General features: G+C 47.6%; 4 protein-coding genes; 3 read left to right on the top strand and 1 right to left on the bottom strand.

Annotated features, from left to right (window-relative positions):
- Positions 1 to 2,633: 2,633 nt before the first annotated feature.
- GSTUM_00003491001 (uncharacterized protein) lies at positions 2,634 to 5,678 on the bottom strand (the record flags this gene model as incomplete). XM_002837120.2 has 4 exons in its annotated part: positions 4,937 to 5,678; positions 4,735 to 4,868; positions 3,811 to 4,679; positions 2,634 to 3,756 (listed from the first exon to the last, which is right to left on the bottom strand). Exons 1-4 carry the CDS (start codon positions 5,541 to 5,543, stop codon positions 2,634 to 2,636), a joined length of 2,733 nt encoding a protein of 910 aa, XP_002837166.1. The 5' UTR covers positions 5,544 to 5,678.
- A 235-nt stretch (positions 5,679 to 5,913) lies between these two features.
- GSTUM_00003490001 (uncharacterized protein) lies at positions 5,914 to 6,741 on the top strand. XM_002837119.2 has 3 exons: positions 5,914 to 6,254; positions 6,309 to 6,342; positions 6,413 to 6,741. Exons 1-3 carry the CDS (start codon positions 6,035 to 6,037, stop codon positions 6,570 to 6,572), a joined length of 414 nt encoding a protein of 137 aa, XP_002837165.1. The 5' UTR covers positions 5,914 to 6,034; the 3' UTR covers positions 6,573 to 6,741.
- Positions 6,742 to 8,768: 2,027 nt separating this feature from the next.
- Positions 8,769 to 10,795, top strand: GSTUM_00003489001 (uncharacterized protein). XM_002837118.2 has 4 exons: positions 8,769 to 8,956; positions 8,990 to 9,462; positions 9,527 to 10,476; positions 10,527 to 10,795. The coding sequence occupies exons 1-4, from the start codon at positions 8,822 to 8,824 to the stop codon at positions 10,700 to 10,702; spliced, it is 1,734 nt and encodes a 577-aa protein (XP_002837164.1). The 5' UTR covers positions 8,769 to 8,821; the 3' UTR covers positions 10,703 to 10,795.
- A 265-nt stretch (positions 10,796 to 11,060) lies between these two features.
- GSTUM_00003488001 (uncharacterized protein) lies at positions 11,061 to 12,299 on the top strand. XM_002837117.2 has 1 exon: positions 11,061 to 12,299. Exon 1 carries the CDS (start codon positions 11,166 to 11,168, stop codon positions 12,099 to 12,101), a length of 936 nt encoding a protein of 311 aa, XP_002837163.1. The 5' UTR covers positions 11,061 to 11,165; the 3' UTR covers positions 12,102 to 12,299.
- The last annotated feature ends 14,799 nt before the right edge of the window (positions 12,300 to 27,098 follow it).

Genomic DNA, 27,098 nt, shown 5'->3' with positions numbered 1-27,098 from the left:
TAGCTGCCCAGACAATTGTGCGACAACACTGATATCTGAGAACAGGTGTGTAACCAGGGTGAGGAAGTTTATCCAGAGATTGGTACTCACATGTATGGACAAAAATACTTTTAATTGTTGTCCAGGGCCAGCCAATAACTTGAGCAACAAGGGTAATATTGCGGAAGCAGTAGAAAAAGGCAATTATTATTCCTTTTTCAACATAGGTCATCTCTCTTCACCAGGTTTTAGGTATTCGCTTTTTTTCTGATATAAGAGGATTTGCATATCTAGACTAGTAAACCATGATTTAAAAAAAAAAAAACGACAATTGAGGAGCAGGTTGTGTGTATTTTGTGTTATGATCCTGGGCAGCTTTGTGGGTAGCTTTATGACACCATTTACTTTCATAGTCATGAAGGTCAACTTAGTGATCTGGCATTATTGACAAGAGAGCTGACTAAGGCAATACATGTTTCATGAACACTTCTGACGACTAACTATATATAGTGTTATTCCAACACCTTCAATTCTGTGGCATTATAGTTACAGGATGCAAGTAAGATTGATATGTATGATGACATGTGGATCCTGTAAGGAGGTCAAAGAAGGATGTTGGAGAGCAGAGATTCAGATTTCCAAGTGTGGTTACTCTACTTAAGATGGTTTCTAGTTATTGGATCCTGGTACTCCTAATAGGAGTCATGCTCAAGCTAAATCTTAAATCAATATACCAGTAGCAGGTAGTTCTCCTCTATTAATGTAGTACTATAAGGTTAATCTTATTGACTGAAATTACTTGATTATTTTAAATTCCTTCTTCCAATATTCAAGTTGTAGAATGGAAAAAAAAAGGAGTAAAAATGATAATAAAGTTAAGATTCAAAATACAGCAAATAATTTATACAGTCTAAGGGAGCTAGTTATAGTAGGTAAATTGTGAGTATGAGGGTTGAAATAGTTAGCCTGAATTTGAAGTAAATATGAGATATCAGGAAAGTATTTCTACTAGTACAACTAGTAGACAGATTAGATAACTTAAATCTTATAGCTTATTGAATTATACTAAGTTAAATTAGATGGGGTATTTTTTATAACTTTATAATATATAAAGCTATAAATAGTCCTGGTCATAAATTTAATATCCTAGTAGTGGTGAGAGATGGGAAGTTTGAAGATCATAGCTCTACAACTATTACTGGGTTTAAGATTTACAAAAACTTGTTAAGTTCTACATAGTGAATTGAATTAAAGAGCATACTCTTACTGTCTTTTGTAATGCTTGTATTAGTTGTTAGCCTTAGTACAGATAAATATACTAGTAATTTAGAATTATGTAAGAGAGATAGTAACTTCATGTTTACTCATGGGATTTGAGTAAGAATATATAATAACACTATAAATTTCCTTCTTCAAGCTCATATTAATAGTATGTTTCCCATATTATTGCTGGAGCTGTAGTAGTTAGTAGTTTTACAGATAAAAATAATCTAGTTGATTTAGCAGTTAATAAAAGAGACAGAAATTCCGGGTCCACAGCTACTAGTCAGATCAGAATACAATGTATCTTATTGAATTCCTTTTATATTTAGCCCAGGTGAATAGTCTACTTACATCTCTGTTATACATCTAGCTGTTAGTAGCTTGAAAATTTCTTGGAAAATCTGTGAGTCTATACCCAAGATAATAGTTGATATTTTGGATACCGGAGGATGGTATCATACATCAGATCTTAGTTTATTCCTAGATTCTTTTATTTTTAGCCTATCTCTACTATCTATATTTCGTATCCTTAAAACTTAAATTAGTTTGAGCCATTGGTTGTGGATCGTTAAATATCAATTAGGCATGCGCTAGTTATTGCACTGATGAGCCAACGTATCTGTCCTCCTACTTTACCTTACGGGCCTTTTGGGCTGTCTGCTGACGACTATCTATCACCCCTCAGAATAGAGTGGAGATTCCAGATGTAGCGATTCAATAACGAGAGTCTCTTGATAAAGTGGGGTAGAGTAGTTAGGCTTTAATAAGAATTCAGGTGAGTGGTGGAGGGAGGGGGTGAGGGGTCTTTTTTTTTTTTGCACCTGGAGCCACCGTAGCTAGACTGACTCGGTTTGAGGGGGCAAATATCATACCTAGAAACCTGCCCGGGATAAGGTATAGAATGGAGGTTTACTGAGGTGCCAAGGAAAGCTATTTCCAATCTGCTGTTCCTGTTAGTGTGTTATTATTTTGTCTATCTTGATTAACAGCTATGGTGTCTCTAGTATTAGTGAGCATCAGGTCATGATCTAAATCCTGTGACTAGTAACGCACATTCAAAGATTCCATTCACATGCGCAAACCTGCCTGGGGAAAAGAGGAGGAAAAAAGAGCCCATTTTAGTTGATTGAAAACTAACTTCTAGTCAGATTTCTCCCTAGAGAAACGTTGCCATACAATTTCCCCTCTCTTCCGTCAGTAGGCAACTGAGCAAACTCAAAGCAACAAACTGGAGATGAAAAAAAAAAAAAAAAAATAAGGAGGCAAAAGGTATTTGAAACTAGATCCAAGGAGAAAAAAGCCCGAAGTTAAAGCCAGTGGAACGGCAGGGAAAAAAAAGGGGGGGGGGCAAGTAGAGGACACCCTGGGCAGAAAGAGAGAGATGGCAAAGCCTAATCATCAAATTCCTCGCACCCAGCAAAGTTAGTTTTAGCAATACGTTCAGCCTCCTTTTTCTCAACCTTGGTTCTGATATCCGCAATGAACCTCACGAGCTCCTGGATTCTTGTGATGCATTCCTTGAACCCATCACCCTTCCACGGGTCTGCGTGAAAAGCACCGGTTCTAGTGAAATCAGGATGCTCAAATCCGCCGACTTTGGAGCTCTTGAAAAAGCTGCTAACGTCGGGGTTCCATGAGCCACGAAGTCCGATACCTAGCTCTCTCTGATGAGCCATGGTGGTGACCCACTCCGGATTTGAGAAGCTAGCACCCCAGCGTGTGTCGGGAATCGTCCTAAGACCGTTCCAAGAGTTTTGAACGCCATCAGGATATGCGGACCTGATTTCGTCGGTATCGAAATATTCGTACTTGGTTATATCGAATTGATAAGTGGTGCCTTTGATCCAAAATTGATACTTGGTCTTGAGGGTAAGGGCCTCAACCGTCATCCCAGGGAGATTAACATAGCTGACCCTGGGAACCAGTCTCCTGCGATCAGGGGCACCGCCGACGGGTGGGCCCACTGGGTCAAGCACGTCGGGTATTTCTTCAATTCGGATCTTTCTCACAAATTCGGAGAATATGGGATAGACGTCAATATCACGGGTTAGGCTATGTGTGAGGAGCTGGAATTGCCAAGCAAGGTCGTTTTCGAGATCCATGACCTTAAGATCGAATGGCCCTTTTTGTTTGGTGGAATGATCACCAGCTCTGATGGGGCCCCCTGCCCCAGGCGCAAGCTGTATCCATGTTCTTGTGCCCACTTTGTACAGATTTCCGGCCGAATTCGCAACGCCTATTGGATGAACTCCGGGGATCTTCTCAAATTTCACATCCAAGCGGAGATCATTAGTACACTTTTTATCATCGTATGTCCTGCAAATCAATGTAGCATGGTACACTGGCTCCATATTTGTTTCATGGAGGTGCAAGCCGGTAGATGCGCCATTGGGAATAGTTGTATCGTAGGCATTATCTCTAAACATAAAGTCGCTAGTATTGGTAGGCTGAAATAGGTCATGCCTGACGAAGCATTCATGAATGAGCTCCTTCGCTACGTTCTCGCCACCAATGCTAAAGTGAATTAATAACTGTATTTGAAACAACTCTGCCTAGGTGATCGCTTACTGTCTGATAAGCTCCCCAGCTGCTTGTGGATTCTTAGCCATTTCACAAAACTCGAGGAGCTCAAATTCTTCACACTCTGGCGCCTTGTAGCTGAACAGCATCATTGATCCGAAATGGACTTTCATAGTGGAATGCCCTCTGTAGTACAAAAGGTCACTAAGTCCTTGCTGAACCACCTTCTTCAGATAAATGTAGTTTGCCCTCTCAAGCTTTGCCCTTTTCGTTTTCCACATTTCCAGCCATTCTGCCTTAGGAGGGATCGCCGAAAGACGAACCATAGGCCCGAGGTTTGTCTTTAGACGCTTGATGGTTACCTGACGGTCCTTAAAGCCATGCTCCGTTATCAATTTTACAGTTGCCCCTCTGGGATTGGGGCTTGGGGGGTGGACAAGCATCTTCCTGTTGGGTTTCCTATTTCTTCCTGCTACCTCACAGAACACACCAAACATGCGTTCAAGAGCAGCGTTCACAAGCGCTTCTTCCTCGCCGGCAACATGGAAGATGCCCTCAGCACGGGACATAGTGATGTAGACCCGATTTTCGTATCTGAGATCGTCAAGAGCTTCGAAGCTGGTCCCTAGGGGCTGTTGGGGGTCAATTTCTTTTGTTGGCCAGACAAAAACTCCATTGAATGGGAGGGGTTTGTCAGTGGGTGGCTGTTGTCGATACCTCTTGCGTAGCATCGTATCATGGGTTTGTCGGTCAAGCCATTTTTGCTTGCGCTCGCTGGGGGCCGCTTTAACCTTTTCCCAGTTACCACCTGCACGACGGGTCTCAGTCTCTAACTCATGCATGATGTGTTGCATCAAGGCATTGAGGTCGTGCTTTGCCGCTTCGACTTGTTCTTTTGTTCCCCATATTCCGATTCGCTACACTTAAAGTTAACAACAAGCTCAAGCCCAAACCAACCATAAAATTACTTACGGGATCATCTGAGCTTTCTGGAACTGACAGATGCGTATTTGTTTTTATAGCTATATATGCGAGGTGATTATTTCTAAGCCCAAAGAACGACTCGTCAAATTGTGTAGGGCGTCGGATAGGGAGACTCATATAATCTATCCACAAAAGTAACTATTAGCTGATTAAACATTGCTTAATAGAGAAGTCGCTTGGAGAGCAGCACCATCGGCAGGAACCCCGTCTCTGGCCCGTTTATCATTTGTCGAATCTCTCACAAAGCCATCCAGACCCGCAACAAACTCCGCAGGCCCTGGGACACGACCCTCAACCACACCATTTTGATCTTGAAACACATTCGAGAGAGCAGGAACCCCAAACATAGACTGCCCAACCACTGCGGGCCCATCGCCTTTGTAGTACCCACCCTCATGACCTTTATTGTTTTTCATGACTAGCGAGCGCTCGCTGGACGGGGGAGCGTTCGACTGCGAATGCTGCCCTTTGTGCTTGGAATCCAAACCAGAGGCATTTTTAGGATCGGTATAATATCTGGAATCCCGTGGTAGATGCTTCCCCTGTGGTTTGCTAGCGGTTCTATTAGACGCGGGGCGATCAGAGGAGTCAGTGTGTTGGATTCCATCATTGACTGAATGAGGAGAATGCGAGCTTGTATCCGCCGGAAGAGAAACTAAATCAGGAATTGGTTGTCGTGTTTCGGGTTTGCTTTTAGCACCTCGTCTCTTCGTGGCTCTAGGTGCGCGTGGGGGTTCTCGAGGAGGGGGGGTATCATCATCGTCCCAACCCTGGGCATTCAGTAACTCGTAATCCATTGTGACTTTAGAACTAAGAGATCTTGTTGTCGTTTAAAGTAAGTATTCTGAGCTTCTGAAGTGGAGGGGTAGTGCCAAGTTGAGAGCAATGGGTAAATTGGGGTGGTAGGGAAGAAGGGAAACTTGAGGTTGAAAGAAGGAATAGCTCAGTCAGGCTGAGAAAGAGATGGGGCAGTTTTTTGTACTGTAACACACGCTGTGTTTGTGTGGGGAGGGTAAGATGATAGATGGTGGATGCCTTTGGTAGCAGGTGGTGGGGTTGCTTACCGTACTGCGGATGATTGCTTTCGGTGGGGAAGAAGTGTTGCGGGGGCCCTCAATATTTATCGCTATCCTGTGCGCGCCCGCGTCAAGCAACCGCAACACATACAAAACCTCTCGTCATTGTATCATATGATACATAGAGAAATACCGGTATAGTACTGCAAATTGCGTGTTCCTCATCACATAAATAAATCCACCCACTCGGATAGACGGACCCCTCGTCCCCGATGGCTGAACCAATTATCGACGAAGCCCTCCGCGAGGTACCACCCCTACCTTTCCTCTTGCTTAACTTTACATTCCGCCCTGCTGAAATATTTCAGAGGCTCAAGTCAGCTCTCTGGTTCTCCATCGGTAAAATTGTCGATGAGGAGATTCTTCAACTTAATGTCAATGCAACTCCTCAATTCATTGGAGCTCTGACCGAGATGGTCTGGGCACAAATAGGTAAGCTATCATATCTTTCAAAGTTCACATCCGCTAATAGGATTTTTGGGCCAGAGAACGTTAGTCGAGATCTCGAGTCATTCGCCAGGTAGGTTGACCACTCCCTCATCTCCTCATCCCTCAATGTTCGCTTCGAGCAATACTAATCCATTTATTAGGCATGCTGGACGCTCCACTGTTAGTACCGACGATGTTCTGCTGCTTGCTCGAAGAAACGAGGGACTGGGGGAGCTTTTGAAGGCCTTTGTTGATGAAGAGAATGCCGGGAAGCTTGTGGATAAAGGAAGGGGGAAGGGAAAAGGGGTTGCAAAAAAGTGATTTGTTATTCTCTGATTTGGGGTATTATTGTCACTCCATAATTAATGTCACCATTGCAACCGGACACATTAGCAGTCTCCATAACGCCTACAGCGTTGCTTAAGTGCCTATTTGTCACAATCATATATGTAATTGCTATTCTGCAATGACATAGTCTGCAAGTACAAGTAGCCTTTTCCCTTTACTGTACTTATTCTAGAAACGGCGAGCTACTCAGAGCCTTTCTCACTTCAGGAAACGGTTCCCCGGTTATCGTGGTGCGGGGGTCCGATACTATTGGCGATTTCATTAGGGAGGTTCTGTGAGCAGCTATGAACGTGAACTTGCTCTTGTCACTATACGAGTAGCAACAGCTTCCTAACTTATTTGCCAAATACAATGGAGTAAGCAACCTATGATAGTTCAAGTGCGGGTTAGGGACTTGGTCTAAAGGTATAAACTTGCATCGTTCATGTTCTAGTGTGAACTTCGGGAAGTGAACAAAATAATTGGCTATTAGTACAGTAGCAGGTCTCGGGCCGTTCCGATGGCCAGTGCATGTCATATTGAGCTACCACCTTGGCTAGTTCCTTGCGTGCATGGAGTTTCCGAAGAATATATTGCACAGGGGTCTGAGGTTGATAAGGGTTTGGTTGGATGATGGATGTCGATTGGCCTTGGATTTTGAGTGGAAATTGGGTAAGAACGGTGGCAGGGGCTGTTTGTCATGTGAATATTGTCTGGATGTTTGATGAGGGAGGGCTTTAAAGCGGATAACGGGATGGCTTATCGTGGGAATTTGTTTGTTGAACTTCTGGATACAGATATTGGGCGGTGTTGATTGACTGGAAGATGTGGAGCTGAAGGAGGGTGATTTTGGATGATGCGGAATTTTGTGTATAGAGTTGTTCTGTTGTGTTTCGAGTAGTGGACGCTAGATCGGTATAGCTAGGATAAATTTATGATGATAACTAATTCCTCTCCGGAGCCTCTATTTCAGGTTGTAGAGCTCGCGGAGATAGCGGATTATAAATGTTTTTACAGTATGGATAAAGGAAAACCTCCATCCCAGATTCCCTTTCCTATGTATGATAACTATCAGAATATAGTTCAAGATCCCGTAGAGAGGCTGTCCTTTATGCTACTTTTTTTCACTCCGGTTGGTCCGGCAACGAAACCACAATATTCTCAAAAAGTCTTTTCGGCTGTCCTCCTGGGAATAAAACCATAGCTTCTCTCTCCGTCATTTGTATCCTCCTGCATACTTTGGTGAGGTCGAAGACCTTTCCAATAGTGGCCTGACTTCTCCTACCGTTGATAACCTGGAGAGTGTTCGTGTTGGAACCCTTACTCGCTGAGAAAACCACTATTGTATGGAGTGCATATCTTTGGAAACATACAACTAACGAAGAGTAACGGTGTTATACCTGTACATGTGAGAGTATTCGTTGGGGGAGAAGAGCCTGAGATTGCGAGTTTCATTTCATTCATATTGAAGACTGCGGAAGAGTGTTCAGGGAAATCACGAAGAAGGAGGATAAGTTGAAATGGTTCGATGAATAGTCCCCAGTCAAGACGATTTATTATGATGCCGTTTTTCTTCCCCCCGCATTGGGTGGAACTGATGGATATCATGCCCGACTTCTTCAAGGGATTACGGAGGAGCCCCGAGCGCTGCTCTAGTACTTAGAGGTAGCTGTTCGCGGAATCATGTTTTTTTTGGCGGTTCCAGTGCTTGCAGCCTAACACTTACAGGCAGTCAGTCCCGGATGAGATGGAAATAAACTATGATACTGGAATCTGCTGGGCTATCGATTAGGAGCATGAAACACTGGGCGCTTGCACCGGTTGTTAGACTACTGTAGCTTCCAAGTCTGCTCAAGTGGCGGGGAAACTTTATCGATAAGTCAAACCCTGTCTTGCCCGGAGTAATGCTATGATATTTCAATTCTCTCCCAGTTGTCACAATTAACCTATCCCTCTCTCGTTCACTTTATGATACTCCATATTTATCCTCTACCCCACCGGTATCGGCGTCAAGGTTGCATTTTTGCTTCCATTGAAATTATTCTAACCCATGCTGTCTGGTGTTAAAATCCGGTGATAACCGCGTCCACCCCACACAAGCTAACCCTGCTCTCTCTCACTTTCCCATGATTTTGAGTAGTTCTCTTTCACAAGCTCCCTCTTTCCTTTTCCTCGGGTCAGATGAGGCAACTGCTTGGTCTCTCGTCTATATATACCGGTAGATGCCCCCTCAATTCGTCACAATGCTTCACTCCTCTTCTGCTATCAAGAGATTGATCACTGTTGCAACTACCCGTCTGCCGTCTATTAGGAAAGCAAACATGTCCTTCAAAATCCCAGCTATCGACAACGAGCCCAATGCACATGCCCCTCCTTTCGTTTCTTGGTGATTCGAGCTGACAAAGCTGTAGAAGCTCTATTCCACGAGTTCCTCCGAGCGTAAGGCTCTCACAGAAGCCATCCAAGCCCTTCGTTCAAACGCCCCAGTTTCTGTTCCACTCCGTATAAACGCAGAGTCTATCACTACACAGTCTACGGTCCCTCAATTCATTCCTTCGTCACACGCCACTACGCTCGCTTCATGTTCGCAAGCTTCCAAGGAACAAGTTACTACTGCCATTTCATCCGCCCTTGCAGCTAAGCCTGCATGGGAGTCTGCACCATTTGCCGACCGTGCAGCGGTATTCCTGAAGGCAGCAGAACTAATTGCTGGAAAATACCGACCTGCCATTATGGCTGCTACAATCCTTGGCCAGGGAAAGAATACATGGCAAGCCGAGATAGATGCTTCTACTGAATTAGTAGACTTTCTGAGGTTCAACGTTTTATACGCTGAGGAACTCTACAAGCAACAGCCAGCGAAGAATTCGCCTGGTGTTTGGAAGTATGTCTGCCTCCAGTCCTACCATTCTCGAAGAGAGCTGATATATTGTGTTTTGGCGGTCTAGCCGCGTCGAGTACCGCCCATTGGAAGGGTTTGTCTATGCCATTTCACCATTCAACTTCACAGCAATCGGCGGTAATCTACCCATTGTACCGGCTCTTCTTGGCAATGTTGTTATCTGGAAGCCCTCCCCAGCTGCGATCTACAGCAACTACCTGATTTACCAGATCCTACTCGAATCGGGCCTTCCCGGGAATGTTATTCAATTCGTGCCTGGAGATGCAGAATCCGTAACCGATGCCGCCCTCTCACACAAGGAATTTGCTGCGCTTCACTACACTGGCTCCACCGCTGTTTTCCGTGCACTCTACGGCAAGATCTCCCAGGGTGTGGTCGAGGCTAGATTCCGCTCCTATCCCCGTATTGTGGGCGAGACAGGTGGAAAGAACTTTCACCTCGTTCATTCGTCAGCCGATATTCGCAACGCAGTAATACAAACCATACGTGGTGCATTTGAATATCAAGGGCAAAAATGCTCAGCTTGCTCACGTCTCTATATCCCAAGGTCTATTTCTGAAGACTTCCTATCCCAACTGAAGGCGGAGACTTCTGAGCTCAAAGTCGGTGCTCCAGACGAATCGTTTGAGAACTTTATTGGGCCGGTTATTCACAGGGGATCTTTCGATAAACTCAAGGGTGTGATTGACTCTGCCAAGTCGGATTCATCTCTTAAGCTTCTGGTTGGTGGGAAATATGATGACAGCAAAGGATTCTTCATCCACCCCACAATCTACGTCGCCAACTCCCCTGACCACAAAATTTTCAACAATGAGCTCTTTGGCCCGATCTTGGCTGTATACGTTTACCCCGATGAGGACTTTGAGGGTGTTATGAAGACCATTGACGGGAGTGGCGGCGGATATGCACTTACCGGCAGTGTGTTTGCCAAGGATAGGATGGTTATTAGAAAGGCTGAGGATGCGCTCAGAAACTCCGCCGGCAACTTCTATATCAGTAAGTTTTACATGGCTTTGCCTACGAAAAAATTTCTAATGAAGGAAAAGATGCAAAGTGCACAGGTGCTGTTGTCGGCCAACAGCCATTTGGTGGAGCCCGAGCGAGTGGAACAAACGACAAGGCGGGAAGTATGAATATCTTGACTAGGTTCGTTAGCGCGAGGTCTATCAAGGAGGAATTCACGCCTATCGATAAGGTTCTCTATCCCAGCAACGATGCCTAGGCTTGATACGTTTTTGTTTTTTCCTTTTATATAGTTGGGCCGTGATGTATGATACAGAATTTCTTTTCAAAATTGGATAGCTTTCAAATTTGAGGCGCAAGTTCTCGCTCCCGTTGCTGTTTGATTCTTCCTTGTCGACGGCGGTAGGATCACGGAGGGTTGCTGGGTGAGTTTATCATCCCAATCACATCCCAAATCCATGGTCATCCAAGACAAAAACCCCTCGGGGCAACTATCAATAAATTCCAACAGAATCAGAAGATTGAGGCTCAATGCCAAGCCCCCTTCCCCACCAAAAAAGCTTCCTTAAAACTCACCCCTCCTCCTTCCCCCTCCTAACACAGCACCCCATTTTCGACTCTCACCCAATTGCAGAATTCACCAACCTTACCGATCCGCATGTAATCGACCCCAAACCTCCAGGAGCGCCCACTGCAACTTGCTCCTCCCTCAACGCCTAAAGATGACCGCTACTACTACCGCCGCCGCTACGATCGCAACTACGCAAGTGATCAGCAAGCCCCCCCGCAAAAACCACTTCCTTTCCGGTGGCTTTTCGGGAGTCCTCAGCGCCATCCTCCTCCAACCCGCGGACCTGCTAAAAACCCGCCTGCAGCAAAGTCCCCCTACCACCTCCGCCACCCGCACACTGTTAAGAACCCTCCAACAAATCGCTTCATCCCCACGGCCCATCCGCTCGCTATGGCGTGGCACCTTACCCAGTGCTATCCGAACAGGTGTGGGCTCTGCACTCTACTTTTCTGCGCTCAACACAATACGTAGTGGGCTCTCTAGCCGATCTAGCACCACTGCTAGCAGCAGCCTACCTACACTCTCACCATTGGGGAATCTTGCCTCCGGCGCTGGCACAAGGGCGGTGGTGGGGTACTTGATGATGCCGGTCACTATACTAAAAGTCCGTTACGAATCCAGTCTGTATACATACCCTACATTCTCCTCTGCCTGCCAAGACATCTACAAAACTGAAGGAATGCGGGGCTTTTTTAGCGGCTGGGGTGCAACCGCAATCCGCGATGCCCCGTACGCCGGGCTGTACGTAGTCTTCTACGAGCAGAGCAAGAAGACACTATCCCGGTTCTGGCATACCAAAGAGGGTGGAGGAATGGACGTCGGTACCGCCGCGGGAATAAACGTACTTTCGGGAGCTGGCGCCGCAACTCTAGCTACCGCTATCACGAATCCGTTCGATGCGCTGAAGACTAGGATACAGGTTTCCCCCGGACGCTACAGGAATCTATGGCACGCGGCGAAGGTAGTTGTGAAAGAGGACGGGAGGTGGAAGGGACGAGCGTTGTTTGACGGGTTGGGGCTGAGGATCGCCAGGAAGGCGGTTAGCTCTGCAGTGGTTTGGGGGATATACGAGGGATTGGTGCGGTAGTCTTCCTTCTCTCTCCTCGGCGGTGGTGGGCGCGGGAGCCGGGATCGCGGTAGAGCGGATGGGGGAGGCTTTCGTGTTTCTTATTGCTGCTCAGGTGTCGTTTCCAGTCTAGGCATCGCGGGGATAGAAGTGAAAACAAAAACGGCGTGTATGGCGACAAAGTTAGATTCCATCGAAAAATAGACTGCTTTACCCGGGTTTGGTGTTCACGGCTACTTAGTGGATGCGGTTGTCATACTTTTCTCTCTTTCTCCCCTCCCTCCTATTACAGGGTTCTTGCTTGCTTGGTATATGGGGAGTAATTTGGTCACGTCCCCTGTTTGCGAGTGAGATATTGTGATAGAGATCCTTAGGCCCCCGGGGAACCATAACCACCTAGGTTACTGTGCATAGTCACTTCGGCGAGCGAAGCAGTCGATAATTTAGCAAACTCTTTCCTTTCTTTGCAAGCAGGTGTTAACCCAACGGGTTTTCCAAGGGTTATCGAACGGAGTAAAACCGTCGATCCCTACTGACTCCCCTGGGGCCGCACCTGTCGCCCGTGGCTGAAGCTATCCTCTTTTTTCCTCCCCCTCTTTAGTGCACGCTCGTTTCCACTTATGTGATGGTATTAGGCCAAATTCTGTGGATTGTGGCATGTAGGTTACTGGCTATGAACATGCTTGTACGCTTCAATTCGTCCGGGATGGGTATTACTTCCGGAGACTGGGTTAGAAATAGTGCCGAAATTATACATGGTATCATTGCTCGAGAGGGAAAGAATACCAGAGGTAGTTATTCCTTAGGAATATGCTTTCCTTCCCCAAGTTAGCCGTATCGCTTCAGGACCTTCTTGCCTTCTCCCGTTTGAGCTGTGGGGGAAAGAACTATTTTGAAGGGCACTACGGCCAAGGATGCAATACTCCACTCCCAAGAAGAAATCCTTGATTAAGTGCGAGAACTCACTAGAGACTAGGATCTTATCCCATTTAACTAGCTGCATGATGTGCTGGAGCTTCAACACCATTTCAATCTATCCATTCTCTGGTGAACGAGGGGCTAACGGCAGCGCCCAAGGCATGACCTAAAGAAAAGGGGAGTATGTATCAATAGCAGCTTCACTTTTTTGCTCCCTATTCTCGTGCTTGGAGAAACTGGTGTGGCGAGGGTGTATTAGGCCGGGCACAGGAAAAAAACTTGAAGGATTCGGGTAATTGGCGAAGTAGCCAGGTGCTATACACTGATAGGTATTATATGATACAGTTAGCTCGAACTTGCAATACCCTTCATTCCTCATAACTCCCTTATGCCCACTGCTCCTGTGTGATGCACCCCGATTTGTGTTAGGGATTTCTGATGTCTTTGGCAGGTTGGATGAAGCCTGCGTCGAGTGCCTATTCCCCTCCTCACAGGCTCCGGTAGGATAAATGTATCAGTTAGGTCAATCAATCGGGACCAGGAATCCCCGAGAAGTTACTATAGCTACGTTTTTTAAAGTTATTGCCAATAATCACTGGCAATAAAGTTCCCGCATCCCCCCCCACCCCGTCCGCTCTGAGAGTGTAAGGTTTCTTTATTCTCACCTGAGGAATCAAGGTATTGTGCTCGAGGAGAATCCGAGCCGTGATGCTATATAGTTAGGCCATGGCCCCTGCTTTAAATGTTTTGCTATTCTATGAATTATATTCTTAAGATACCGGGGGGGGGGTATATAATTTGTGATTTGGGAAGTCTGTTTCCTGGAGATCTGCTATCCCGAACAGACAAGCAGATGAGAGGAGAATCTTTCTACGCCCAAAGGCGTTCATAGCAGGGGCCGCGAGAACGGAACCAGCGAGACCTGCGATAGCAAGGACGCTAGAGGCAAGACCTAGACGAAGAGAATCGTTAGCTTGAGAAAGGAAGAGGAGCGAATACGAGATCTCAGAAGTAGTAGGCAGGAGCTGAAGAAAAAAAAAAAGACTAAGTAGAACAGGAGTCTCGTTACCGGTTTGGAAAAGGTTAGTTTGTCACTTCAACTTCCCCAACAATTTTTTTCTCCGCAGGAGAGGAAAAACCTCGGCCGAAACTCCAGCTCTGATAACCTGCGAAATTAACAATAGATGTATTATAGCAACCGATATTTGTGTTTGTCGGGTCACGTCATATCACACTAATTCCAAGCCTTTTCGAGCGAGGTATGATACCTAGTAAGAGGGTTCGTAGGAATAGTTCAGGTAGGGGTTCTACCTTATTTACCTCTCTTCAATTCCCCCATTGATATCCATGTAGCTCTGAAATAGCCTTTGACCCTTCTGTTAAAAGATATATATTCCTCGCAATATTCCCTCTCCCTTTCGGAGCAAGTTTAGAAGCCTCCCTCCCTCCGCTTTCGAAACTCAAAAAAGTATTGTGATCCAGTGAAAAGAATTATCAACTTGAAACTTACTTTCCATAAATCTCACTTCCACCCAGCCCTGTCTTTATTTACCATTTCACCGGACCAGTGCAATATAGCGTTCCATACTAGTACGACAGCAGGCTGCTCACCCCAGGAAGATCAGTTCAGACACCAGATGTTACGGAAACATTAGGCATCCGTCAGGGGTTTCACCGACTCCACTAGGCACTCCGTCCCCCCACGCGTGTCAATCATATCTAGGATTTTTCTTATAGCCTTTCCTTTAACTTTCTTCTTTTCCAGTCCCTCTCGCTCTTCTGGTCGTTTCCTCGTTCATCAACTACTGCTAATTGATGACGGCCAGAGGCTTTTGTCTCCAGAGAAATTGCCGCAATAGAAATATCAAAAGAGAGGGTGGTTATAAGGGGCTATAGATCACTAAAGGACAGTCAAGGGCGTGAAAGGCTGTGCATTGATAAGTGCATCATGGAGGACTACACTGTTTGCGATTTATGGTAACCTTGTCTGGGCATTGTGCTCAACTTCTTGGTCGGGCATCACTTGCAGGATGGTAGATGTTGTCAGGTGAAGAAGGGGAAACTGACTAACTGGACCGTTTTCCGAGTGCTTTATCATGAGCCAAGATCTAGTATGATAATACTATTATTAAGTCATTGATGTTTGATAAGATAGGGTGCTGAGGAGAGTCGACATTGGGCACGGGCACGCCTGCTGCACACCAAATGTCGTAACGTATGATATTACGCGGTTGTTCGTTTGCTTCTGAGCAAAGGAGGGAGGTTTGGACAAACGCTGGGCCCAAGAGGTCCTCCTTCCCCGTCCCCAAGAAAAACTCTGAGAGCTCTTTCCCAGAAGCACCACTCCTTCCCGATTTCTCCCCGAGCCTCAGCCTGATCTTATATCGAGAGTCTGCTGCAAGCAAGAAAGGGTCGTGCAACACGATAAGACTCCCTAGCAGTCACGTTTGTGAGGCTGCAGCAGGGTGTTTCCAGCCCTCCGTAAGGACTGCGCGCCCGGTTCACTAAGTGCAGCTCCCGTATACTGGGCCTCTGAGCTACGGTACTGATACTGTTACTCGGTGCTTCTCTCCGGATATCAGCACAGTCGTAAGCGCCAGGAGGGCTAAATATTCGGGTGGATGCGCTGACGCTCACGGCATTGACTCGATCCACCAGACTGCGATGTGCTGATCACCGACACCGGGGATACCCGGCATGAAACGTTGGAAACAGAGGTTGGGAAGGAAACGGGGTTCCATACCTTTCGAAGCCTACACGGGGTGACAACACTGCAGTTGCATTTGTCGTCTCATAAAGATGAGGCCTGCCGGGGATTTTTTTCTATGATATTATCGCCAGTGAGTGCCCACTAACGCATCCCCAAACTCGGGTAAGTACACCCATCTTTGGGAGAAGCTAGGAATTCTGAACAAACCTAGGCAAGCACGGTCTTCCGCGATACCCACTTGATCGGTACCTGCTCCCGCCTAATGCACGAAATCAAGACATTCGAGGGCTATGACCAAGGCGGGCTGAATTGTGCTTCATCATAGTGAGAGGCGGAAGCCCAGGCTGTAGTTTTGCGGCCAGCGCCCAGATGGAGGAAAAGGGATCTGCTTTACCCGCTTTCCTCTCAAAATACATTAATCGAAATTTTCAAACACTGGCATTTTTTTCAGATACCTACAAGATGGGGGGGCGAAATGAATAACAGCTTCACTAGATCTACTAATATTACTGTGCTAGGATCCTCTCCACGGTCGCCTACCGTAAAATCCATCGGCTATAACTCCAGCCAATTAACATTTATCTGAAAGAGGAGGGTTTTCGCGTGGTCGTTGTTGTAAACTCATGTGTCAAAAGTACTGTCCCACTTCGTCCCATCAAAAAAATCTGAGCTCAAATTACCCGACCAACCACTACTACCCCCCCACTCCCAAATATCCACAACTTCATCAATCCTACTCTAGAATGTCTGCTATTGGTATAGGTTAAGTGCAAAGAGTTGGACCCTAGGAGGAACACGCAAAGATCTCACTTCTGTCGAATGCGCAGCTATTGTTGCAGTGTGAGAGGCTGATAGGTTACCAGCTGAGTTGGCGCTCAACTTTGACTGTGATTGCAGAATGATCTCATGCACAGTAAAACACTAGAAAGACCACAACATCTTAGGTGTACACTCTTGATCTAGGAGGCTAAAGAAGCTCATGCTTGAGGAGGAGAGATACGTGTAGCAGATTGTCAAGCAACATCCAAGAATCCCTTGGAAAGCACTTGTAGCAGAGAGCCCTGTTGACATAAGTGTCTCTACCCTACGCCGTGCTCTTGGGAACTCGTACCGGTGTAAATGGTGTGAAAAGAAGCAGATTCCTTTAAATCCGCTTGATGTGGCTAAGCACCTAGCATAAGCAAGAATCCTGAAAGGAAAGGACCAAATGCTTGCAGAGGTTAGATCTCTTCTCTCTAGAAACTCTAGAAAGCTTTGCTAATCGGAATTTACAGGGTACTTACTCAGATGAATCTACTGTATAAAACAATCCTTCTATCCTGAATGATTGGCTCTTTAGGCTGCCTAGTCAAATGTATGATAAAGATAAGGTCAACCTATAAGCACATGTCAAACCAAAGTGGTCACAAATAGTCTAGGGGTATATTAGTTAGATAGCCAGTCAGACTTAGTGATTATGTATCGAGATGATGCTGCTCCAAGTAAGGGATACTCATCAAAGTCCTATATTTAGACTCTCATGTAAGGTCTTCTTTCCTGCTACCAGTCTGGAACATTTTTTCTACAAGACAATGTCAAGATCCATACTTCCAGGGCTACAATGACCTAGTTCTACTGCCATGATATTCAGCTACAGCCGCACTCCCTGTACAGTCCAGATTTGAATTCAATAGAACATGTCTGAAAAGTGATGAAGACTATCCTACGAAAGCACAACCCTTAATTATAGATGTTAAAGAAGAATGAGGCCAACAGGCTCATATTTGAGGCAGCCCTGAAGGCAGTATGGTGGGTGGTTCCACAATCATTAAATGATAGGCTAATTAGATCTATGCCATGCCGCTTGTGGGCAGTGCGTAAAGCCTGAGGTTATTATACAAAATATTGAAGAACTGCTAATTATGATTAATTTAAATATCCGTTTATTTAATTTGGGTTTGGTCTGATGAAGGAATGACCAGTGTTGTGCTCATGGTTATTGTTAGACACTTAGTTGAGGGGGGTATAGGACAGTACTTTTGAGAGGTTATTGTATTATAAGCCATAATAAATTTAAAGATACTGAGTGATGAGTGGTGAGGAATGAGAGAAGCAAAGATGGGAAAAAAATCTACTGTATGATAATTATCATAAGTTGTTGTAATAGCCGGTTACCCTCCTATTTCACTTTCCTCAATCTCAGGAAAAGCAAATGTGATATAAAAGCAAGTGTGATGCTCCAGTTTGTTTTTTGGTATTGTAACGATCCCTCTCTGGATAGTTAGTTCTTGGCGACCAGGGAATGATACTTCTCCTTTTCTCTTCTTCCTTCTCTATCTTACACTAGCTCTAAGCCTCTGCCTACGTTACCGATAGTACAAGACCTTTGTCTTCTATTGGGAACGCCTATCGTAAGCTTTCTCTTAACTCGTCTTCGTGAAGGACTTTTCTTGTCGTAACAATAACGGTGCGATAAAGATAAAGATCGTAAAGATGTTTTGTATTTGTTAAAGTAATAAGTAGGAAAAGTACTTAGAATTCAATCTAATTTTATTTATACTAGTACTGCCGACCCCGGCATACGACCAGTCTCCCCCGCGCCCCATAAAACAAACTATCTAAAATACACTACGGCGAACTATTCCGCCTCGCAATCGCTCCCCCCAAACATAAATCCAAAAAACGCTACCTAAATGGGCTCACGGGCGCTCGCAGCAACTAGTGCTGCCCCGGATTCACGCGTCTTCCCACCTGGCTTCCCAGCCACCGTCTCATACCCTCCTCCCTATCCGCCTCCAACACAATCTGACCCACGTACTCTACAAATGAAACATACAGTCTATCCCAACACCCCTTCATCCTTTTATAATGTAGTCCCAGGTCCACATACCCTTCGGCCAAAACCGTTCCACAAAATGAACAACTCTCCTCCTCTAACAATCCTTTTATCTTAGCCCACCGCAAAACTATCGACGTCCGAGTCGCGAGGTCCAGCTCGTCCCACTACTGGTGCCGAGAATGCCAAAACGAATTGTAACACATTCGTAAACAGTGGGGCTTTCTCTCAAAGTGTTCGGAGAAGGTGACTCGTTTCTGGGTAGGCGTTGCCGAAATCGCAGTTCTACAGCAGGGACAGTCGCAGCGTCGTTGGTCGGGTAAGAAAAACCACTTCTTCGGCATGGTGACCAGTCTTGGCAGAACGCATCCACTGCCATCGTGTTTTTTCTTGCACCAGGTACAGGTTTTGGGGTCCTCCACCGTCGCCAACTGACCACTTCTTTCCACCATCAGTGTGCCGTCAAAGGGGTTACGTGCCACTACCAACTCCCCATCCACCCTCTCAATATGTCGGGGAATCCCTAGGCCTAACCACCTGTGACTCTCCCACCAGGACTTCCACCGCGGTATCGCCGAGTCCTTATACAAGTCCTCATCAGCAGGGCGTCCTATAGCATAGCGGGGGCACTTAGTCCAGTGGTGTCTGTCATCCTTCCCTTCACAGCTGTCATGCCCAACCAAACCAGTCCCGCTGCGAATTCTCAGTAAAGCGTAGGAATCCATACGGGTGAGGCCTCGAAGATGTCGAGGTGCACTAGGTTCGCGATCATAATACCCGTGTCCTTCCCTGTCGTGCCATGAACCCCACTCTGCTTTTCGCAACTCGCGGGCCAATACCGCATGCCCGATTCCAAAGCTAACCCCTTCCCAAAGCAGGGGGTGCAGTGGACGACCCACGCATGCCTTAGCCTTTTGGTCCACCATCTCATTGCCACTAATGCCCATGTATCCCGGAACCCAGCTGATGTTGACATGGCTAAACTCATTAAGTAGTGGTGCCATAACTTCCCACAGTTCAGCCGAATCTCCTTCCGAAAACATTCTGTCTACCAGGGCGAGGGGAGGAATGCAGTCCAGAAACACATGGATTGGGCGCCTCTTGGCTATCCCTTGGGCGTATCGGAGTGCACAGACAACCGCAAACAGCTCGCACTCGACAATGCTCCAAGACGGGGGAACCGAGCACCCATTGACACATGTCAGGGCCCCTTTCTCAAATAACGCCCATGCCACACCAGCCCCTTCAGAGGACTTGGACCCGTCCATGTATATAACCACGTCCAAGGTCCTGCAAAGGCCTACGTACTGCGAACGGTGGCGTGCAGCCATCACCGCCTTGCCTTTTCTGATCGTAATCGTGGGGCGGCGGGTGAGCTACTTGTCTGAGATCTGCCGGTGTGCCACCATCCCCTCCTGCTTCCAATCGTGCTGTATCTCACCGAACCACGGGTGTCGATCACAGTACCGGTAGTTAATAAATCGGCTGTAGTATCTCCTCTGCAGATACCTTCCTTGGATGGTAACAGGCGGTGTTCTGAACTCAGCCAGCAGTATATTGTTTGCCAGCCTCGTAGGGGTCCGGAAGACCGATCGAAGGCAGTCATTAACGTGGACCTGAATCTGTTTCACATACGACCCATGGTCGGTTACAAACTCAAGCCCGTAATACACGGTCGGAAGGTAGGCTGCCTGCACCAAGCGGTAAGTCTCCCATGCCCCAAGCCCTCCAACACTTCCGAACCTTCTTCCCAAAGCCAAAATCCTCCTCCTAACACCCAACCCCCTATCCAACCAATACTTTACATGAGAAGAAAAGTTAAGAAATACATTAAACCTATAGCCAAGAACCCGCAAATCCTCAGAAGGTAAAACTATTTCTCCCAACAACTCCATTCCTCCCCACGCTTTGTCCCCAAACCCGATCCACTGGGTCTTGAGGGCACTAAACCCCATCCCCCTAGCCCTTGCTATGCGATGGCAGTCTGCAAAAATTTCCCCCGCATGGTACCGGGCAGCATTGCCAGAATCTGCAGCCACCATGATGACCCCGTCATCAACGTATGAGATCACCAATTGTCGGACCCCAGGGGAATAATGCAATCGCGGCGTGAATATATTCGCTACCTAGGCCCCGAAGAGAAATGGAGAGAGGGGCGAGCCCTGAGGCACCCCTTTGCTGACATAGTAGGTCTTAGAGATGCATCCATTAAAACGGAAACGAATCGACCGACAGGAAGTCCACCTTCGCACCCACTGACACAGGTTCGACGGACACCCCCAGGCGACCAGGAAGTCTGACAGGAGGTCAACATTAATGTTATCGAATCCTCTCTCAATGTCCATGGACAAAATCAGCCGTTTATAGCTCTCATTATATCGTAGAAATTCGAAGACCACCGCCATGGCATCGTGAACCCCCCTCTTCCGGCGAGAACCAAACTGCGTCTCCCCCAGCTCAAGACACGTAGCTAATCTTAACAGGACCACGCATTCCGCAACCTTGGCAGGGGTCGGGAGGAGGTGTATCATTCTCCATAACTTAACGACATCGTACCTGGGCTTGTCAATCTTCGGTATGAGCACCACTTCTGCCCTATGCCAATCCAGAATATCGTGACGTAACCCATAGTTGACCAGACATCGCAAAGTTGTTGTATCCCTCCGCTTCCAGAACTGTATGAAAGGATACCCAATATCATCTTCGCCTGGGCCCGTGTTCGTAGGGGACCTAGCAAGGGCGATCTCCATTTCCTGAGCACTATCCATATCAATGATAGAGTCCTTCTAAGGGGCAGGGTCGCCAGGGGACAGCTGTTGTACAATTAGGTCACTGATATCTAAATGCGTCGTGGCGTAGGACCCGTCTGGTCGGGCCATGGAGGGAAGTGTTCGCTTGGCTTCCAACTTTCGTGCTAACCGAAAAATATCCGGGTCCTGACTCTCAGCTATCTTGGTCCTGATGTGTTCGAACCTGGCCCTCAACAGGCAAGCCCGGTACACACTTCTGACCAGTTTGTAGTCCTCCGTCCGCTCCGCCTTGCGCTTGGAGTACCGTCTTACCCGAGCCACGTCCAGCCTCATTATTTCTAATTCCGGTGTCCACCACTCACACCGACCTCTGCCAATAGAGGCCCACAGGAGTGCATCCACCACACGTCTCACCCCTTCCCACAACCTCTCATCTCCCACCTCTTTAAGGGCATCCAGCTGCTTCCCAACCTTTTCCCAGACTGCTTTCTTCCAAGCCGGCCTCTGACGCATAATGTTGTCAGGAAGGTCCACCTTCAGCTTAAGGGCTTGAGCACTATGCTCACAGCCAGCAGCGTCCATGTATCGATGTCGGACATACGGTGCCAGGTGCAGGCAAAGGTCGATTCTGGAAATATCTCGAACGGTTGGCACTGTCGGCGGTACCATATTCATATCCCGAGCTGGGGCCGTGAACCACTGTTTCAGCCACCGTCCTCCTGTATTGTGATGGTCCGCGTTGGGATCCCAGTCTTGATGTCTGGCATTGAAGTCCCCAAACGCAATGTCAGGTTCCCCAAGCTCATCCAACCACCGTAAAAACTGGTCTTTGGTATAGCCGGGTCGAAAGTAAACTCCAGCAAGTACCTTCTTTGCCCCTTTCTCCCAATACCCAATCTGAGCACTGCCTTCCCCATGCCTCCCCACCTCAAACAGCCCACAAATGTGGGACCGTACAAATACCTCAACACCTGACCCTTTAACAAAGGAAAACAAATCTCATCCATCAACATCCACTGGTACACGTTGTCCCTCTCTATCAACAGGAGGTTCAATAATAAAAAACAAATCAACAAAAGAAAACAAATCAAACGCCAGCGCCCGATTCCGACTACTCCTCCCCATGTTTAATGCCAATGTCGTAATAAGCATTAAAAGGGGGCCTCAACTGATCCACTCGGGCCACAAGGGCCAGAGGTATAGGCGGAGCCGGTATCCGGATCTCGGGCAACCCAACTCGTTTCCTCATCACGCGGTTTGGTGGCCGTACTAGCCCTAGTTTTTAAAATTCCACGTACTGGGGAGGGGGAAGGCTGTTCCAGTTCCTTACTTTTAGCCTTTTCTGACTTACGGCGGGGTGTTTCCTCCTCCTCATCACTGCTGATTTCGACCAGCCTGGGTGTTGGGGACCTTCCATGGCTGCAGCTTTTTCTTCTTCTATTTCTTTCTGCCCTCCTGCCCTGCTGTTCCGGTTTTTTGACGGGTTCCCTGGCTGGTCTTCTCGGTGCAGTTGTTTCTTGTCCAGCAGGCGAGGAAGGGGGAGTCGGAGATGACGATTTGATACCTGGGCATGGCTCATATCCTGTGAAGTGGTCCATCCAGTCGCACAACCAGCACTGTCTCCTGGTATGTCCACAGGCCTGACCCACCCCTCCAGGACAAGCCAGCTTACTGCACATGTGCTCTCGAGAGAAGTGTTCTCGGAAGCAGAATCGGCACCGAGGGGGGCGACCACATGTCGCTTCGAAGTGTCCAGTTTCCAGGCACCTACCACATACCTTAAGGGGGCGATGCTCTTCAAAAGCTCTGACATTGCGGGCTCCTCCTCGCAACCAAATCTTTCCCTCTGTCAGTCTTTCCTTGATGGCCTCATCATTTTCCACCATGAAGCGGATGCCACAACTTGTAGCATTGGCCTGCCTCATGGCGTGTATGGACCCCATAATATCGGGCCGGGACACAATAACTACACCAGTATTGGATTGCTCCAAGTCAGTGCGAAGGCCATCAAAGGCCACGCTTTCAGTCCATCCTTCCACCCACCAAATCGATCCCCGTCCTGTGTCAGTGAGCAGGACACCAGAAACAAAAATCTTCACCTTTTCCAGGTTCCTCTGGAATTCAAACTCCGGGAGTGACAATTCTCTAAGCAGATCAAGCCTGGCCTTGTCCAACCTGTTACCTAGCTCTGTCACGGAGTGTGCTGCCGAAGTCAGGAAGATGCATCCGATTTCCGGCCTGACATGCTCTGCGCGAATATAAGGAGCATTTCCCCGAATCTTTCCCTGATTGGAAAAGGTCACATTGATCCGATTTTGGATTGCCTCAATGTCGACGCCCTCTGGCAGGGCAACCTTCTTCCGTGTGGTGAAGCGCATGGTGATGTGCCTCCCTCTAGCATTTGGGGTTGGTGATGAGTGCAGTGGTGGTGGTACCGAGTTCAGTGGGTCTGGGGGTCCTATTGGTACCCGTCGGTATTCCTGTCGTGTCTGAGCCGCGCCTACCTTGACACTGGCCAGTGCTGCTGGCCCAGATTGAGCCGTTGTAGTAACAGGTGTCGTAACCTTTGGAGCCGATTCCTGTTTATTAGCCTTCCCCTGGGTCTTGACTGGGGTCGCCGCCTCCCCTTCATCACCAGATCCTCTGGCATCCTTTCTTCTCCTTCTAGCAGCACCACTCAGGCGTCTGCCACGCTTCCTTTGTTCTTTCTTCTTATCTTCTTCCTCTTCTTCCTTTTCCCAGTGAACAGACTTACCTTCACCTCCCCGGGCTACTCGCAAGACTACCCCCCCTTCACTGGAGGAGTTGTCGCTGTTGCTGGACTAGTGTGATGAGGCCGCTGATGCGGGCCGAGTGGGACGTACCTGTTCCTGTAGGCCAGTGGGGGTTTTTGGCTTGTATGCCATTTGTTTTACTACCTCTGTAAAAGAGGCTTTAGCAGTAGGAGCCCCCGTAGAGGCCTCCTTTCTCTCCAGGGCAGGGGATGGTGTGGTCAGCTCCGAAGAAGCAACGGAGGTGCTGCGAGGTACAGCAAGAGGGGGGCAGCGGCGGGGGGACAACTTTACCTGAAGGGCTTCAATTTCCTCTCCTTGCTTGTCAACAATATCGGTCAGTGCTTTTACTGCCCATTCTAAAACATGAACTCGACTCCAGTAGTTTATCCCGTTCCTCGGACCATCATCGTCAAAGGTGGGGCCACTATTCATCCAAGTTCGTACATCTTGTATCGTGTCGTCCTCAATCGACCCGGACTCCGAGGAGAGGAGGGGTTGAGTATTACCAGACCAGATATCCTCCTGGCCTTCCAACATGGACCCGATTATACTACCTGAGTGGGGTCCAGGAGAGGGGGTCTTACCAGTATCCAGCATCTCACAGACACCTGCCATGATCGAGTCCGCCTGGGCCACTACAGTGTCGACGTCCTCAAGTTGGGTTTCTGGGAGCTGAACTTCCAATGGGGTTGAATCACCACTGGGGGTTTCCAAGGGGCCCTCCAGTTGGCTTCCGGGAGGTGACAACTATCGTCCAGTAATAGGCGGAGGTGACGACCCCATAGCTGGTGAAGGGACGTGTATGCTGTCGCCCAGACTAGTTGCTTCCGAGTTGCGCCCATCATCCAGCTCCATAGGGATATCCCTGGCCAACACCTCAGAGGTGGGTAGGACATCCTCAGTCATCAGCGGAGATGGAGCAGGGGGTGTGGCCTCGATCATCGATGGGAGCACCACAGGTGGAGGGATGGCCAGACGCCCATGGTGAACACCTAGGGGTAGGCCTGGGAGAGCGGGGACAATCTGTTTTTTCCGTCCCTCGTCAACGTTGATAGCCCTCAAAAATTGGGGTCCAAGAAGAGGAGCAGCAGATCGCTTAACAGGAGATGCCGACCGTGTCCGGCAGCGTGTCCCTGGGGCAGGAGGGTTGTAATCCTCGTCATCAGGGTCGTCCAGTTTGAACTTAGGGGTTTCGTAAAGAGCCCTTTCACCTGAAGACATCCTTGCCAGGAAGGAGGGAGTCGAGGAGCTGGTCCCGGTATTGTGGGCCTGGCGGAAGAAGCTGGGCATCTTGCTTTGGACAGCCCTAGCGAGGGGAGGGGTGATGGACCAAGAGCTGGCCTCGACCGTGGTGGCAGTCGAGTCGTCCTTGGCGGAGGAGAAGGAGGATTCAGTGACTATAGCCTGAGAATCTTTAGGAGGGGAAGGCGCGGGGGCTGGAGAGTATTCCGAGCCATGGTCCGAATTGAACCGAACGAAAAGTCCTGTGGTAGTGTCCTTGTTCAAGCCACACGTAGCTGAACAGCCTCTCCCAATCAGGAAACCTCTCACCAAAACCTCCACTTCTTTCATCGTGGCAACGGTCGCGTCAGCGACCGTTTGCTGAACCAAATCATCAAACTGCGAGTTAACCGCGTTCTGACACCCGTGGCAGTGGTGGAACTGTAAAAACTTAAAGTTTCCTCTGGGTGCGATATAAGACCGTGTAGTTGTAGGGACGAGGCCACGGCTGGCCTCAGTATCGGGCACGAGAGACAAGGCCACACGGGCTGTCTCAAGCGAGGAGGAGGGGTTGGACTCGAACCGAACAGGGGATGACATCCTCGAAGGGGGGGGAGAATCCGTGGAGGAGGAGGCTGTCGAAGATGCCATCCTCGCCCAAACTATACTCAGTGATTACCGGGACCAGGCCACGGATATCTCACACTGAAGTATCTTCTAAGTGAGAACAACTACTTCTAACCGACCGCCCGAAATGAAAAACACAAACAAGTAACAGCAGATGAAGTATTTATCGCAAGCGAAATAAGGTAAAGTATTGGGTGTGCTCACTTCCGACACGGAGTGCAAGAAGTAGGAAAAGTACTTAGAACAAAGCGTGAAGAACCTATCTTCCTCGGCCGCCTTGGCCTCCTTATATAGTGTTCTTCCCGCCCCTAGTCATGTGACCTAAAGTGGTCACATGTGCGAAACCAAATCATAACAAACTAATCATGTGATCAAAGTGATCACATGCTCAAAACCCATGACCTCGTAACGAGGTTATGTGCAAAAACTCATAAACCAATCATAACGTAATAAACAAGTCATATGACTCGACTGAGTCATATGCGCAAAACCAATGACCTCATAACGAGGTCATGTGCAAAACATAAATCATATGCGCAAAGCTTACCCGCAAGGCACACTCACAAGGCATATTCGCCAGGCACATGTCCCATGACTCATACTTGAGCCACGTGCGAAAGCCTCACAAATCCCACACATAACAAATCATATAACCCGAATGGGTCACATGCGTAAAATAATAACATACCTGTGACTTATAACCATGTGTCACATGAAAACCTTTTCCATGCCAAGCCACATTCGTGGCAGGTATTGACTTACATAATACTAGTATACACCAGATGCAGTCTGCTTTTGAATTTAAATTATAATATTTCAATTGAAGGAAATGAAATCAGCATTCCTTGCAATTAAGTCATAAGATATAGATGAAGAATCAGAGTCAGGGTTACTAGACAAATTATCACAATTACCCCCTTTTTGATTATCGCCAATCTAAATACCTGTGTTCCTTGTATATCCATCTTCTAATCTAAGCAGTTGACTATTTGCATGAACTTTGTAATGTGTTTGCAAGGTGCTAATCATATTATCTGTAAAGGTATGATAGTTGGCAGGTGGCCTGCTCTACCAGAGAGAAGGCAAGAGCTGAAAACTAATAGAGATTTCAAAGGTGTACTGAGGAACAAAGAAGTAACTGTTCAACCAAGTATATTGAAATACTGTCTGTCGAAGTCTGCCTTTCCATCGTAGAATCAGGCG

The sequence above is a fragment of the Tuber melanosporum genome, assembly GCF_000151645.1.
Source record: "Tuber melanosporum whole genome shotgun sequence assembly, scaffold_173, strain Mel28".
NCBI classification, from domain to species: domain Eukaryota; kingdom Fungi; phylum Ascomycota; class Pezizomycetes; order Pezizales; family Tuberaceae; genus Tuber; species Tuber melanosporum.
This window is presented reverse-complemented; position numbering and strand designations above follow the sequence as displayed.

Excerpts from the sequence above, each read along its gene's own strand:
- GSTUM_00003488001 (XM_002837117.2), top strand. The coding sequence starts at position 11,166 with ATGACCGCTACTACTACCGCCGCCGCTACGATCGCAACTACGCAAGTG.
- GSTUM_00003490001 (XM_002837119.2), top strand. The coding sequence starts at position 6,035 with ATGGCTGAACCAATTATCGACGAAGCCCTCCGCGAGGTACCACCCCTA. Across the intron at positions 6,255-6,308 it reads GATGGTCTGGGCACAAATAG|AGAACGTTAGTCGAGATCTC; the intron begins GTAAGCTATCAT and ends TTTTTGGGCCAG. Across the intron at positions 6,343-6,412 it reads GATCTCGAGTCATTCGCCAG|GCATGCTGGACGCTCCACTG; the intron begins GTAGGTTGACCA and ends TCCATTTATTAG.
- GSTUM_00003489001 (XM_002837118.2), top strand. The coding sequence starts at position 8,822 with ATGCTTCACTCCTCTTCTGCTATCAAGAGATTGATCACTGTTGCAACT. Across the intron at positions 8,957-8,989 it reads ATGCACATGCCCCTCCTTTC|AAGCTCTATTCCACGAGTTC; the intron begins GTTTCTTGGTGA and ends ACAAAGCTGTAG. Across the intron at positions 9,463-9,526 it reads AATTCGCCTGGTGTTTGGAA|CCGCGTCGAGTACCGCCCAT; the intron begins GTATGTCTGCCT and ends TTGGCGGTCTAG.